Consider the following 13,770-nt stretch of genomic DNA (forward strand, 5'->3'; position numbering starts at 1 on the left):
CCTGGGACAGTTAAAGGACTCCCTGCAAACATCTCCTGCAAAGTCAGAGACTTTGAAGGAGAAATTCTGTAATAATACAGAGTGGTTGAAATAAATGCTTTGGAGTTTTGAGTCCCAACTCGACCATATATTAGCTATGTGACCTTGCACAAGTGAAACAACCTGTCTGATTCTTAGTTCCTCATCTGTCAAACGAATATAAATAATAATTATCACAGAGAGTTGTAAGGAGCAGATGAGATAATGCATATAAATTGCTTAGCAAAGGCTTGGCACATGGTAAGCACTCAATAAATGAGGTCAGAACAAAAATAACATGAACCTAGTTTCATGTCCAACCTTCTAAGTTATACCTGGCAGAAGAGAGAAAGATATATATATTATATATAAATAAAATCTATACATAGACAGATATGAGTTAATTAACTTAAAATTTCTCATAACTACTCACTCACTTTCTCTCTGCTCTTCTTAGCTATTTAGGAGATTTCAAATATTTGAATTTTAACACATTTTTCTCTTGGGAACCTGAATCCTTTACTTATGTTTCCTAGCAACACCCTTCAGAGGAAGACATATAGCAATTACAACCTGCACGTGACTGGAGAGTAACAGGAAGAGACTGCCTGGCACAAGGTCATATGAGTTCTCATTGAACCTTAGTCTCGAACAGAGCACCTTATCTTTTCCAGTGTTATCTGGAAGAAGCACAGGATTATGGTAAATTTATATAACTCTACACTGGGCTCTTTAATTTCTGGAGAGAAGAAAATTTCTTAATTTTGATAAAAGCACTTCAGAAATGGTTTTAAATTCAGACCCCAAAGTAGACCATCAGAGTCCTAGCACAGAAAATGTTCACTGCAAATTCATCAACATGTGTTCGGTTGGTTACAGCACAATACTAACAAGCCAAAGTCATGGATTTCACTCTACGGGCCAATCTTATCTACAAGAGTAAATATTGCTCAGGCTCAGCAAAGGCATGCTGCATTCCCAACCCCAATTAGGCAAACCTAAGTACTGGGTACATACAACGTATCACAGTTGTTAGAAAATCTACAGGCCCAGACAGCCGACCAGAGGTATTACAAAGGATCATAATTTCTCAAGTGTTCAGAAGAAAAAAAAAAAATTACTGAAGGAGAACCTATCAATGCATCATCCTTCTGTTCTTGGATAAAGGCTTAATGGGACCAAGGGAAAATCGTAAGTGAATAAAAAATTACAGCGGCCACATGCATTCAGAAAGATAATGAATAAATAAGGAGGTTTAAGGGCAAAGATATAAAGGTCCCAGGAGACAATTACAATTTCTCAATTTAGGCCCTACAGATGGTCACAAAGCCAATTGACCTTTGCCTTCTTAGCAGCCAAAATTTCAAGGACTTTTCCAAAATTCCAAGGTCTGGACTCTAGGGCATTGCTAATGTCAAGTACTTGGCAAAGGAAGAGTGGAAAAGGAAGAAAGGAACATCACCCAAGATACAGAAAGGCTTCAAGTCTCACCACCCTGAGGGACCAAGACCCAGAGCCACGTGATACTTGAAACCTCAGTCAATGCTTCTAGTTCTTCTAATAATTAAATTTCCTTTGATGGGGGGTAAAGACCAAACTAATCTATAGCGAACTCCATGCCAAAGCCAATCATTTATTTTCTTTTTAAAAATGACAGCAATGGTCTTAGAAAGCAAGATTAAAGTCTTTCTAAGGTTTAGGTACACTTAAGATGCATGTCCTATACAGAGAATTAAAATTCTCAGATAAAAGACACAACTTCAATAAAAACACAATAGATTCTAATCATTCAGGAGAAATGTGATTGTAGCTTCACCAAATCAGCTTCAGTGGCAACAGAAAGGAATGCGAGAAATACTTACCAGGTTTTACCAGCATTTACTAGATGGAGGGGAGGCAGCCATATTTCCAAAAAAAAATGTGTATATCAAGTTTTTCCCAATTAAATCACATCTTAAAAAGTCAACAGGAGAGCAACCATTAACGAAATCCCACTTATCCTTTGTAAGTTTTAAAAACATCTATTTTGTAATGCCAATAGTATTCTCTATTTTTTTTTTTTACTGCAAATTTTCACAAAAGACAAACCATATTATCTTACATGCGATGACTGTCAGGAATTTAATCTGTCCTTTGGTATTCATTATTTATTTGAGTATGTGTGCCCTGTCTGATCTGACACCTCAAACTAGAGAGATTCTAGCCTCCCTGATGCATTCGCGGTACTTAAAATAGTGCCTGGCACCCAGTAGGTGTTCATTTAGTTGAATAAGTGAATAATAAGACTTGTGAAAACACAAATTTACATTTTGTGTACTTTTGACATCATATATCCCTCTTTCACTTAATCTTTGTCTTTATTTCTCTTTTGACAGCTTTTGAGGCAAGTGAATATCCTGGAGTTAAGGCTAAAAAACAAGTGGTAGAATATTTAAAAAAAAAAAAAAAGACTAAGTTTTTGTTTTATTATCCCAACTAGGAAATACGTATAAGTGAGGGAATTGATAATGGGATTTGTGGTCTTTCAACTACAGGAATAGTGTCTCAAGTCTAAATTTGGTCAAAAATCAAAAAATAGAAAAGCTTTAATGATAAAACACTTAGATGCTACAAGAAACATGATAAAATAATTTAAATATATAAATAGTGATTCCAAAACTATAGCCTTTAAAGTGGTTGACAAGTGTTAACTCATTCCATACATTTCTGAAGAAATATGAAACGGTACTAAAAGCATGAAAATTATCAGACAGGGCATAAAAATCACAGTTGGAAAAAAATATTCTTTGTTTCTACAAACATTTATTTGATATGTACTATGTGCCAGGCTAAATCCTAACAACATGTTGTAAACTACCAATAAAGGGTCATCAACACATGCCTACGCCTCAGTGCCATTTAATACACATTTAATGGTATCTATTATAGCTACAACACTAAGCACAAGGGATACCTCTATAAACAAGACAAACACTTCTCTGTCCTGGATTCTAGTAGAGGGAAAAAGAGAAAAAGAACCAAATAGTGAAAAACCACAATAAGGATATAAACAAAGGGCCAAGAAATGCTAACAGAGGACTCCTCTGGACAGAATGGTTGGAGAAGGTCTCTCTAAGGAAGTGACATTTATGCCAGGGCCTCACAGATGAAAAGGAGACAGCGCTGGCCAGTTCTGGGGAAAGAGCACACCAGGCAGCAGGAACAGCAAGTGCAAAGGACCTGGGGTGGGAATGGGAGTCAAAGAGCAGAAAGATGGCAGGGTAGCTTGAAAGCGGTGAGCAAGGGAGTGCGTGGCACAAAGTGAAGTCAGAGAGGTAGGCAGAAGCTACATCCCACAGAGAACTACAGGCCGTGGGGACGTCATTCAGAGCACAACGGGAAACCATGAAAGAATTCTGAACAAGAAAGCGGTATGATCTGATTTGCATTTTTATAAAAATCATTCTTGCTGTTGCGTGAAGAATGGATTAGAAAGAGGCAAGAGGAGAAAATGGGGAGTCCAGCTGGGAGGCTCTGGCAGTATCACAGTAACATAAGGCAAGAAAAGACAGTGATACGTGTGACTAAAATGCAGGGTGCGACCACTGACAGAAAAACAGTGTGCGTTCCAGTCGTATGCTGAAGATGGGAGAACTGACTGGATGTGGAGGACGGATAGGGAGGAAATCTTAGGTCTGGGGTTGAGCCATGAGACAGATGATGGGGCCATTCACTGAAATGGGTGATATAAATTACTGGGATTTATTCTTCATGTATCTTGTGTTCATTCCTACCTAAGTGTTATCACAGATGTTCCAATTGCCAAATTCAGTAATTCTTCCTGCATTCACTCTTTCTTCATCTGACACTGTTAACCATTTCCTCTTCCTTAAAGCTTCATTTCCTTTTGGTTTCCAAGACACCACACTCATCAGGTTCTTCTCAGGTTTGTAAACCCCGAGACTCTGTCCTTGGCTTTCTTCTATTTTCTCCAATACACTCTCCCTGGTGACTTCATCCAGGTAATCCATAGCTTTAACTACTATCCACATAAAGCCTCTCAAATCTATATTTCCAACCAGAACTTCCTCCTTACCTCTAGAACCATCTACCCCACTGTCTTCTGACCATTTCTGTTGAGATGTCTCAGCAGCATCTTAAACTCAACATTTCCAGAAGTAACTTCATCACCCCCTTCCTTTGACACTCCAATTCCCTCATCCGATAGTCTTCATCTGTGAAAAGCCCCACTTACCAAAAATATTAACCCCCTTCCCAAGCCCAAAACCTCAGAATCATCTTACACTTTGCTCTTTCAAGCCCATATCAAATCAATTTCCAAGCCCGGGGGTGGGGGAGGGTATAGATCAATGGGAGAATGCATGCTTAGCATGCACGAGATCCTGGCTTCAACCCCCAGTACCTCCATTACAAAACAAAAAAACAAACAAACAAATCTAATTACCTCCCCCCCTACAAAATTTTTTTTTTTAATTTTCAAGCCCTATCAAATTTACTTTTTAAACGGCTCCTGGTTATGTCATCTCTTCACATCCCACTCCTTTAACTCAGATATTCATCATCTTTCTCTGGTTTATTACAACAGCCCTCTGCTTTCTTCAGCCTCACATCATTCTAACCCACCCTTCGCATCTCAATTGACAGAGGAATCCTTCACAGGCTCCCCACAGCCCTTAGGATAAAATTCAGACCTATGAATGGCACACAAGGTCCTTTGTGAGTTAGTATCTCTGGCTGGCTCTCCTGCCTCAACTCCCACAATCTCTCCTATACACTCCAACCTCCTACCACACCGACCTACCAACAGGTTCATTCACGACTCTGCATATACTGTTTCCTCCCCCAGTGCCTACTCAGCTTAAGCATCTCTTTCTCCAGGAGCCTGACCTTCTGTCTAAAGATGACTCTCCTTAATGCTCTGACAGCAAACCATTCATGAAAGACTTCTTACATTACTTACCACACTGTGTTTCTCCCACTGAACCGTAAATTATGTGAGGCCAGGTCCTTTCTAGAATACTTCTGGTGTTTAATACTTCAAAAATGCTTAACAAATGTTTGCTGAATAACTGTATCTGGATCAAACTCAAGAAGGCTTTCTGTAAAATATGAATTGCTATGTACAGTATCCATGATAAGGAAAGGTAACTTGGCCAGAAGAAATATTCCAGTCTTCCAAAATGAACCAATAACATCAGCTGTTGACTTTTCACGTATCAGTGTTCATCTTTCATTAATGAAGAGCTAGGTGTGTCCATGGTGGGTATAGATGTTATTCTGCTGATCTCTTTATATTACTATCCACTAATACTTAGTTTTTCAGTTCTGCTACTTTTTAATACCCTGAGTTTAAGATTACTCTGACTGCTTCTGCCTCAATAAAATCGATGTCTGCCTCTCATGCATAATAATTCTGTCTGAACAGATTTCTGGCAAGCCTTAGTTTTAAGCTATTTACTCCTTGTTCACCTAAAACATGAATATTACCACCATAACCAACAAAAAACTTCCACACTTTCAATCTTTCTTTTCCCCTTAGAAGAGATTTATACAGAACAGATTGTGTCTTATATGTACAAAGTATATATCTTTAACTGTCAACCTCCAGAGGGTGGGGGGAACTTTTACATGTATACTTTATAGTTCCTGGAATCATTCATTAAATGATATTTTTCCTGGTTCCAAACACTACACTAAGGACTTTTCCATGGAAGAAATTACTGAGTTTACTCATGTTCAGACACTGTGATGCAACTGACATTCTGCAAAACAAAAGAGATGAGCAAGTCTCTGTGGTTCCTTAGGAGTTGGCCCTCCTTATAACCATTTCTTAACCACATTCTGAGGCAGCAACAAGTACTCTGAACAACAATACAAAAAAAGTCCTGTGGCAGACACTACTGCAGATGGCCCTAAAACGACTCATCCAGGTCAATCAATCCAGCCTCAGATTTACCTTATATCTCACTCACGTAATCTGGCAACAACAACAAAAAAAGTGAACTTTTTTTTTTTTTTGGAAAAAAGAAAAATGGGCCTTTTAAAAGGCAACGTGTTAAATAATGGCCTACGTCTTGCCAAACCATGGTGACTATGTCTGGAGTTATCATGGGATTTGATCAAACTCTTTTAAGCCAGGTCATTTCAGTGGAATTCCCCCCTCTCTGCAGAAGTAATGTAGATTTCTTCTTGGTGCTGTGCAGACTACAGGGACGAGGCAAATGAGACTAGGGACGCTTCTACTTCGGACGCTTTAAAAAATGGGTTGGAAAGCAGTAAAATTTAATTTACAAGGTAAAAGAAAACATTCGCTTAAAACAGGGAAACAAACAACAAAGGCCCTACAGATGAAAAACCTGCAACCTTCCGCCACCTCCCAAAGGTGGAAAACGCCAGAAGCCTGGGTTCCTGAACCGGAATCCCAGTCGGGCCTGGGCGGCCAAGAGTCACCATGCGGAGAAGGGAGGCCACTCGGCGAGGGTGCAAAGCAGCCGCCTGCTGGCCCCACTCCCCAGGAAGACCCCCACGAAGGAGCAAGGTAGGGCGCTCTCCCGGTCTCCTCCACACGCAGGCTTCCAAGAAGAAGAAAGAGGCTCCGCGTCTACCCAGCCCTTCGGGGGGCCACTGCTCCCCGCCCGCTGGCTCAGGTCCCCCGGCCCCAGAGCGCGCAGGCCGCGCCCCCTCCCCACCTCGGCGCCCCGCACGCGCAGGCCCCGCGACGCGGCCCCAGAGCCCCCGCCGCCCCCGCCCCCGCCCCGGCCCGGCATCACTCACAGAGCCCGAGCGCCGCCGCCAGCACCGACCACTGCCAGCGCCTGCGGTCTGGAGCTGCAATCAGTGCTCCGGCCCCGGTGGGCGCTGCCATCGTCCTCCCGCTGCAGCCGCAGCCGCCGCGCCCCTGGGCCCCGGTCCCCACTGCGGTTAGCTCGCCTCGGAGCTGGGGGCTCCGGACTCGCCGCCGACCGCGTCCGCTGGCACCTCCACGCCGCGCTCCCCGCTGCCGGCCCCAGCCGCTGCCCGCCCGCCCTCCGCCCTGGCCTGGGCCCCGCGCCGGCCTCTGCTGTCCGCTCATTGGCCTGCCCCGCACCCTTTAAGGGACGCGATTGGAAGGCACCGACAGTCCATCATTCCCTTTCTCCAAGCAAGGCCCCGCCTTCTCGGTCCCACCCAGGCTCCTTATCCTGGCGCTGGAGGCCCGGGTCCCGGGAGGTCGAGTCTACTGCTGCCAAGCCCTCAGCCTGCCTGCGTGGCCGTCCGCCTGTCTGTCCCGGCCCGCCTGACTGCCTGCCAGTGTCTCCTCTGCATCTCTAAGGGCCCAATTCCCCAGATCTCTTCATTTTCTCTCCTAGCCGCGGGGCTTTGCCTGGTCTGTCCTCGCTTCTGTTTCCGCTCTTCTCGGCTTCTCTGAGCCTCACCTAAAGAAAAAGCAGGTCATTTACGAAATTTTAAAGAATAGTAATATTAAGAGATGGGTAGGACGAGGAGAGACTTCGGATTCAGTCGTCCGGATAGAACACATCACCCCCCTTGCCCTGTCTTCAAGGCCTGTCCTTTGACTGGACCAGGTAATTTACGTGTTGCAATTTGAGACATCTACTAGCTTAGAAAGAAGTCTCCATCTTGTCTGACTCTCCTAGGAGCCCCTTCTTTTGGTTTAAGAATGGTTGGGAACTGGGAACTCTTTCCTCCTACCTGGAGCACAAATGAATGTGGTTTTGTTTGTTTTGCTCATGTAAACAAACTGTCCCTCCGTTTATCAATAAAAATTGGGCTAGGGCAAGTTCCCCACGCTGACTCTCAAGTGCCGTGGCTGAGCCCACTCAACCTGGTTTCCTTGGCCCAGAACAGTGTCTGCCACTTACTGGTTGCCCAGTAAATACTGGAAAGTGTTTGGAAGGGTCCTGATGAGAATGGCCCACAAAAAAAAAAAAAAAAAAAAAAGTGAAAAGGAAAAATTTAGGTGGGAGTCCAATCAATAGTGTGAGAGAAGGAAACAAGTATTAGACAGGAGAGTGGGGGGAAGAGCTTGGTGAGAGAGCCCAAATGCAGCCCCTCATTTCAGGGTTTTGTCTAAAGTCAGTCTCATCAACGCGCTTCCTGATATTTCTGCTGTTTTAGCCTGCTTGCCTTGCAGTACAGCAAACTTATAATTAGCACTAGTGAGAGAAGACTAAAAACAAACAAACAAAAACAGAACCATTTTGCCCTATTTCTCTCTCAGTAAGATCCTTATGAAGTGTTTCTGGACGGTCATAGGTTGAAAAGAATACAAATGCACTAAATGAGAAACTACTATGTGCCGTAGGTACACAATACTTAGACTTTATGCTCAAGAAGCACAGAGTCCACCAGTGTAGCAAGCCAGTACCAAACAAAAATTTTTTCAGTGCTGGAAGAGAAGGTTGAGTAAAGAAGAAACTTAAAGCCAACAGGCACAGTGATTCCCAAAGACACATGTAAGGTTAAAAGCTTCTCCTCTGACTGTGATATACCCCAATGCACATACCTCCCTCTTCTGAGAACCACTGGCCAAAAAGGTGTCTGGAAAAGATGTACAAAGGATGTAGTGTTTGAGGTGGATTTTAAAGGATGAGTAAAGGCTCACCACAGAGAAACAGGAAAACAAACTCAAAAACAGGAAAGCAATACCAGGTGCAAAGAATAGTGGGTTTATCCTGTGTGGTTTGGAACTTCAGGGGAGTGAGGGAAAGAGGGGAAAGAGAATGCTAGAAAAGGAGGCTGTGGTCATATTCTCGCACCATGCTCTAACCAGCTGAGCTAACCGGCCAGCTGACACTGTGGTCATACTTTGAAGCGCCTTGGTTGTCTTTATTCTGTAGGCAGTGGGGGGCGGGGTGATGAAAGGGAAGTGATAAGTTCAGATCTGTGTTTTAAAAGGGTGTCCCCTGCAACAGACAAGAAGTGAAGACAGCACGACTGAAGGCACTGGCAGTGATGATGGCGAGGAAGGCAAGGATTGGAGAAGCATTTCAGGAAAAGAATGGCGGGACTGCCTATAACCTGGATGGGAAGTCTATTTAAGAGAAAAGAATCCTCAAAGACAGATGTGACTTCCAGTTTCTAGTGGCGAGTGGAGAAAAATGTTACCAGTTAACTAAGACCAAAAACCCAGTAAGAGAACCTGGTCTTTGAGGAAAGCTGATGAGCTGGGCCTTGGACACAGCTTACAGTGCTGAGAATACCCAGACGGTCAATCAGAAGGCAGTTAGATATCGAGGTCTAGAGCCCAGGAAAGCAACCGAAGGGCCAACGTGGAACCAGAGACAGCTGTGGAAGCAAAGTGTTTTCACAATAAGCAATAGTAGATGCTGAATGAACAGATGAATGAATGTTTATTCAATTAATTTAGAGACATTACAAAGAAAAAAAAAATCTTGCAATGGTGTTTTAGCTATAGTCCTGGCATGGCAGTTTCTGATCCTTCTGTAGAGATAGTACATGGAAAACAAGCAAACCAACAAACCCTTTGGATTTCAATCACTGTCGTGAGCCTGCAGGTATCACTCAACAAGCCGCCTCCTCTTCCAGATATCTGCTCTTTCCAGCTCAGACAACACTATCAGAATCAGGTGAGGAAGGTCTTTTTAAATTTAATTATTATTTTCATTAGTGGAGGTACTGGGGATTGAACCCAGCACCTGGTGCATGCTAAGCATAAGCTATATACCCTCCCCTCCTCCAAAGGGGTGTCCTTTTTAATGGGCTGTTGCTTCTGAAAGGAATGGGCTCCTTGGGGAGAATTTGCCCCACAGAGTTAGTAATAAGGAAAATCATGTGCAGAGTCCTGTCTGCTAGTTATCTCACAGACGTGCTGCTCCATGCAGCGCGCAATAAAGGCACTGATAAGGAGGGGTTTGCCTTTGGAACATCTCAGGGCTTTACATTGTCTCTTAATGGAGACCAGATGAGGGGCCACCCAGGAGCAGCTAGTACTGGCAAATATATATAGGAAGAATTTTCTAGAGCTGGAATTTTCTAGAAGTAGGCAAAGGGTGGCCGGCACCAGCATTTCAAACATCTTTGTGATTGTGGAAGCATGCTCTTCCACCTCCTGTGCTCTAACTGGCGTTCTCTCCCTCTTTGTCTCTTAAGATCTGTGGCCAGAGGAAAACGGGAATGCTGTGATCTGAGGGTGGTGATAGCAAGCCATTCAAGGAACACTGAGATTTGATGAATATCAGATAAAGAGTCAAAGATGAATTTCAGGTCACACTGAGAAAGATTTACCTGGAGCTAAATCAGTTTCACTAACATTTCTACAGAGAGAATGTCTTAATCTGGGAAAAGGGTTGCATTTTTGAAAGGGAATTTTTGAAAATCTGAAAATTAGATTTGTAGTGTCTTTGGTGTCTCTGGGCTTAGAGGTACTGATTTGGGGGGAATATGAGTAATGGGGTCTTTAGGATTCATTGTATAGGAGAAGGATATATCACCAGGCTTCTTTATTCACTGCTGCCAGGATAAAATATTCCTCAAGGTTTTCTATCTTCCAGTGCTCTGCAACTTCTAATTCACCTTTAAGGGGAGGATGTGCCCTGGAGAGGGGTCACAGATATTTCTCTTACTGAGCAAGAGATATTTCCCATTGTGTTGGGCAATTGAGATCCTGAGTTTTGTTACTGTCAGTCTTTCTGTATCATTGTGGGGGGAGGGGGGGAGATGAGGTAACCCTAGTGGCACCTGCAGAGTAAAGACAAGCTCAATCACTAGAGAAGTAAGAGTAAGAAAAAAAAATTTTTTTTAAGCCCAAAAAGGATAATAACTGTAGTAAATTCAAGTAGCAAAGGTGAGCATAGAGGCAGATTTCTTAGTAACTGCAGAGAATGGAGGTTTTCAGAAATCTCAGGTGAAACATTATTTTACTTAATGAATTATATTTTGTAGTTTCGTCATTCTCAGGAGAAATAGAAACTTAAGTGTCCAGGGCACATTTTTTTCCAATTAGGTTCTGATGAATAAATTATGCTGGCACCTAGAACTAACGAACACTTTTAAAGGCTATTCTTATCCTCTCTGCCTTGGACGCTAAAAAGGACTGAAGACTCAAGTTAGGACAGTTTCAAGTAAAACAAAGAAGGGTGGGGAGTGAGCCTTAGTGCTCCAGAACTATAAGTAACTGGTGTCAAACAATAAGAAGAAAGTTAACAACTCAGAGTCAGGCAAATAATGCCTCTAAATGTTTGTTGAATGAACGAGCAAGCAAATGAATGAATGAACTGATGAATGAATGGTATATAAAATAAAATGAATGAATAGGTGTATTTAGGATAGTCACCCTGTTGACTTGTTTCCTGTCTGGTTAATTATTTGCTAGAGTGACAATTCAAATTACTGATTGTCCAAGTACCAAAATAGGAATTTTTAAGGGATTTGGAACAAATTGTGGTCATTCAGCAATTACTCATTGAGTTCCAGCTTTGCTAGCATGAGCCTCAATGCTAAGTATGTAACAATGTAAAATACATTGAAGAAGCCATGCCTTAAAGATACTGGGACAATTGGGCACCAATTATAACAACTGGTTATCAATTATAGAGTAGAATTCAGTGTTAGTGTTGGTGTTGGTGTCCTGTCTTCCAATAGATTATGATTAGAGAAGACAGGACTGCAACCCAATTATATACCACACATAATTGGTTTTAATATGTTAAAGGATCTTTTTCTAGGAAGTTAGAGTTTGGGATTTATCAAAAAGAGAAAGAGCATGCGAGAGACATTTTCCAACTGAATAAAACAATTTGAGTAGAAACACAGAGATGGGAATTCGAAAGGCTGGAAAGGTGGTGCTTCGAACACTAGGCTAAAAGGTGTAAGCATGAAACCGACAATTTTACTATTACTGGGAAGCGCAACGTCCAGAACTCACTAAGGGAGAGAGTCTAGAATCCGCCTGCCACAGGGATATTGCTACACACTAACTGCAATTTATTAGCCACGAATATAAACAGAATTATAAACATTACAGTGGTAGTGACATCATTGTTTTTCTCTGTGTCACTGATTTTCAAAAATCAAAAGAAAAAAGAAAGAAAATCGAAAACACTAGAACGCAAAATAGCTTAAGAATATAAACACATCAGGTAGACAACCACTTGGGGGCGCAGGACCGAGTCATTTCACCTTCCTTTATGACGGCGGAAACACCAACTTCACAGCGGCTCGTTGGTCTAGGGGTATGATTCTCGCTTAGGGTGCGAGAGGTCCCGGGTTCAAATCCCGGACGAGCCCACTTCTTTTTCTAAATGAATCCGTTTCTAAAGGAACTAATTTTTTTTTTTTAATAAATCCATAAGTGTAATAAATACATGTTGGCGAAAACCACAAAGCTGAGACATTTTGAACTTAGAGCACATTTTATGTTCAACTATCGTTTAAAGACGTAACCTGGGAACGTAGAAAATTCGTTCCATGTAATACTCTGAAAACGCTGTCCCCTCTCCTGCCAGTTCCAGGGTCGAGCATGTGTGTAAGGGACGCAGAGTTCGGATCTCAGCTGCCTACAGGTGCTGTTTAAACCTGCTCACGCCCGCGCACGCCCACCGGCACAGCGGGGCAGGGGCGACCGCTGGAGGAAGCCGGCGCGCCCCATCACCGGGGTCCCGCTAATCCACGGCGCCCCTTGCTCACGTTTGGAGTGTTCGAGGGGCACCTAGGATTCCGCACGGTGAGTATCGTCTGTTTTAAATGTTACATTTTAATGCCTTGCCCTCGGACGTACAGAAACTGCATATTGTATGAATTGACCATATTCGATCCTTTACTTCGTAAAGGGACTCAATATTCGAGCTCAAGGGACTAAAAGAGTTTCATTTCAGTCTTTAAATGGCTTGTGTGAGAAAGAGAAACTGCTTTTTAAATTTTACGCTTAGACAGAAAAAAAGCCTGGGCTCGTCCGGGATTTGAACCCGGGACCTCTCGCACCCGAAGCGAGAATCATACCCCTAGACCAACGAGCCGCTCTCGGCAAAGGCGCTCCTGGTTCCTCCCTTCAGTCTTGCTCCGCCTCCGGCCGCACTGCCCGACCGACCGCAGCCGGCGACCCTTCTCTTATTCCGGAGGTTTCGGGTCGGAAACTTCTCGCCACTCAGAGAGGAAGCAGGGAAGGACGCGCATTTTGCCCAGCAGAGCCGGGCGTATCACCCAGCGTCCGCGCTCCGCGCCTCGGCCTGCGGCCGTCCGCACTCGATCCGGGAAGCTGCCTTCCCCGAGCCGGGAGCGCGGTGGCGGCCGGGCGCCGGGAGCCCGGGAATAGGAGGGCGCGGGCAGGGCCCGCGGCAGGACACGCCGGACGCCGCCGGGTGCCCGCAGCCCAGTCTCCCCGCCACCAGTTTCGCTCCTTGCGGGGAGCTCAGACCACCCTCCGCCCACGCCACCCTCAGTGCCGCGTGCCGCGTCCCGATCCCGTCCCCGCCCCCTGCACTGCCGCTGGACCACGCTAGCGGTGGGGTGGAAAGGACCGCGGAAGAGACACGCGGAGGGATGCATCTTATCCCTTGGAGGGAGTGATGTGGCCAAGAAATCTCAAAGGAGAGAGTATTCACAGCTAACCTTTTTAGAACGTTCGTTTTGGGATCGTGCTCTCTTTTAAGCGCTCTGCACGTACTGAGCTCACTGTCTATACGTAACTGTCTGTCCCTTAGGTACTACTGTTACCCTCATTTTGCAGTGAGGTAATTCATACCCAGAGACGTTAAGTAGCTCACTTAAGGCCACAGGGCGAGGAAGTGGTAG

General features: G+C 44.1%; 1 protein-coding gene and 2 non-coding genes across 3 annotated transcripts in view; 1 reads left to right on the top strand and 2 right to left on the bottom strand.

Moving 5' to 3' along the window:
* The window catches only part of MPZL1 (myelin protein zero like 1), a 57,165-nt gene extending 50,105 nt beyond the window's left edge, over positions 1-7,060 (bottom strand). Inside the window, exon 1 of the mRNA XM_072946194.1 lies at positions 6,793-7,060. Within this exon, the coding sequence (XP_072802295.1) occupies positions 6,793-6,883 (91 nt within the window). The 5' untranslated portion in view covers positions 6,884-7,060. The remainder of the gene's footprint in view (positions 1-6,792) is intronic.
* A 5,135-nt stretch (positions 7,061-12,195) lies between these two features.
* On the top strand, positions 12,196-12,267 carry TRNAP-AGG (transfer RNA proline (anticodon AGG)). The gene has a single exon. It is a non-coding gene; the product is annotated as a tRNA-Pro (tRNA).
* A 656-nt stretch (positions 12,268-12,923) lies between these two features.
* Positions 12,924-12,995, bottom strand: TRNAP-CGG (transfer RNA proline (anticodon CGG)). The gene has a single exon. It is a non-coding gene; the product is annotated as a tRNA-Pro (tRNA).
* Positions 12,996-13,770: the final 775 nt, after the last annotated feature.

This window comes from Vicugna pacos, chromosome 21, assembly GCF_048564905.1.
Source record: "Vicugna pacos chromosome 21, VicPac4, whole genome shotgun sequence".
In the NCBI taxonomy this organism is placed as follows: Eukaryota; Metazoa; Chordata; class Mammalia; order Artiodactyla; family Camelidae; genus Vicugna; species Vicugna pacos.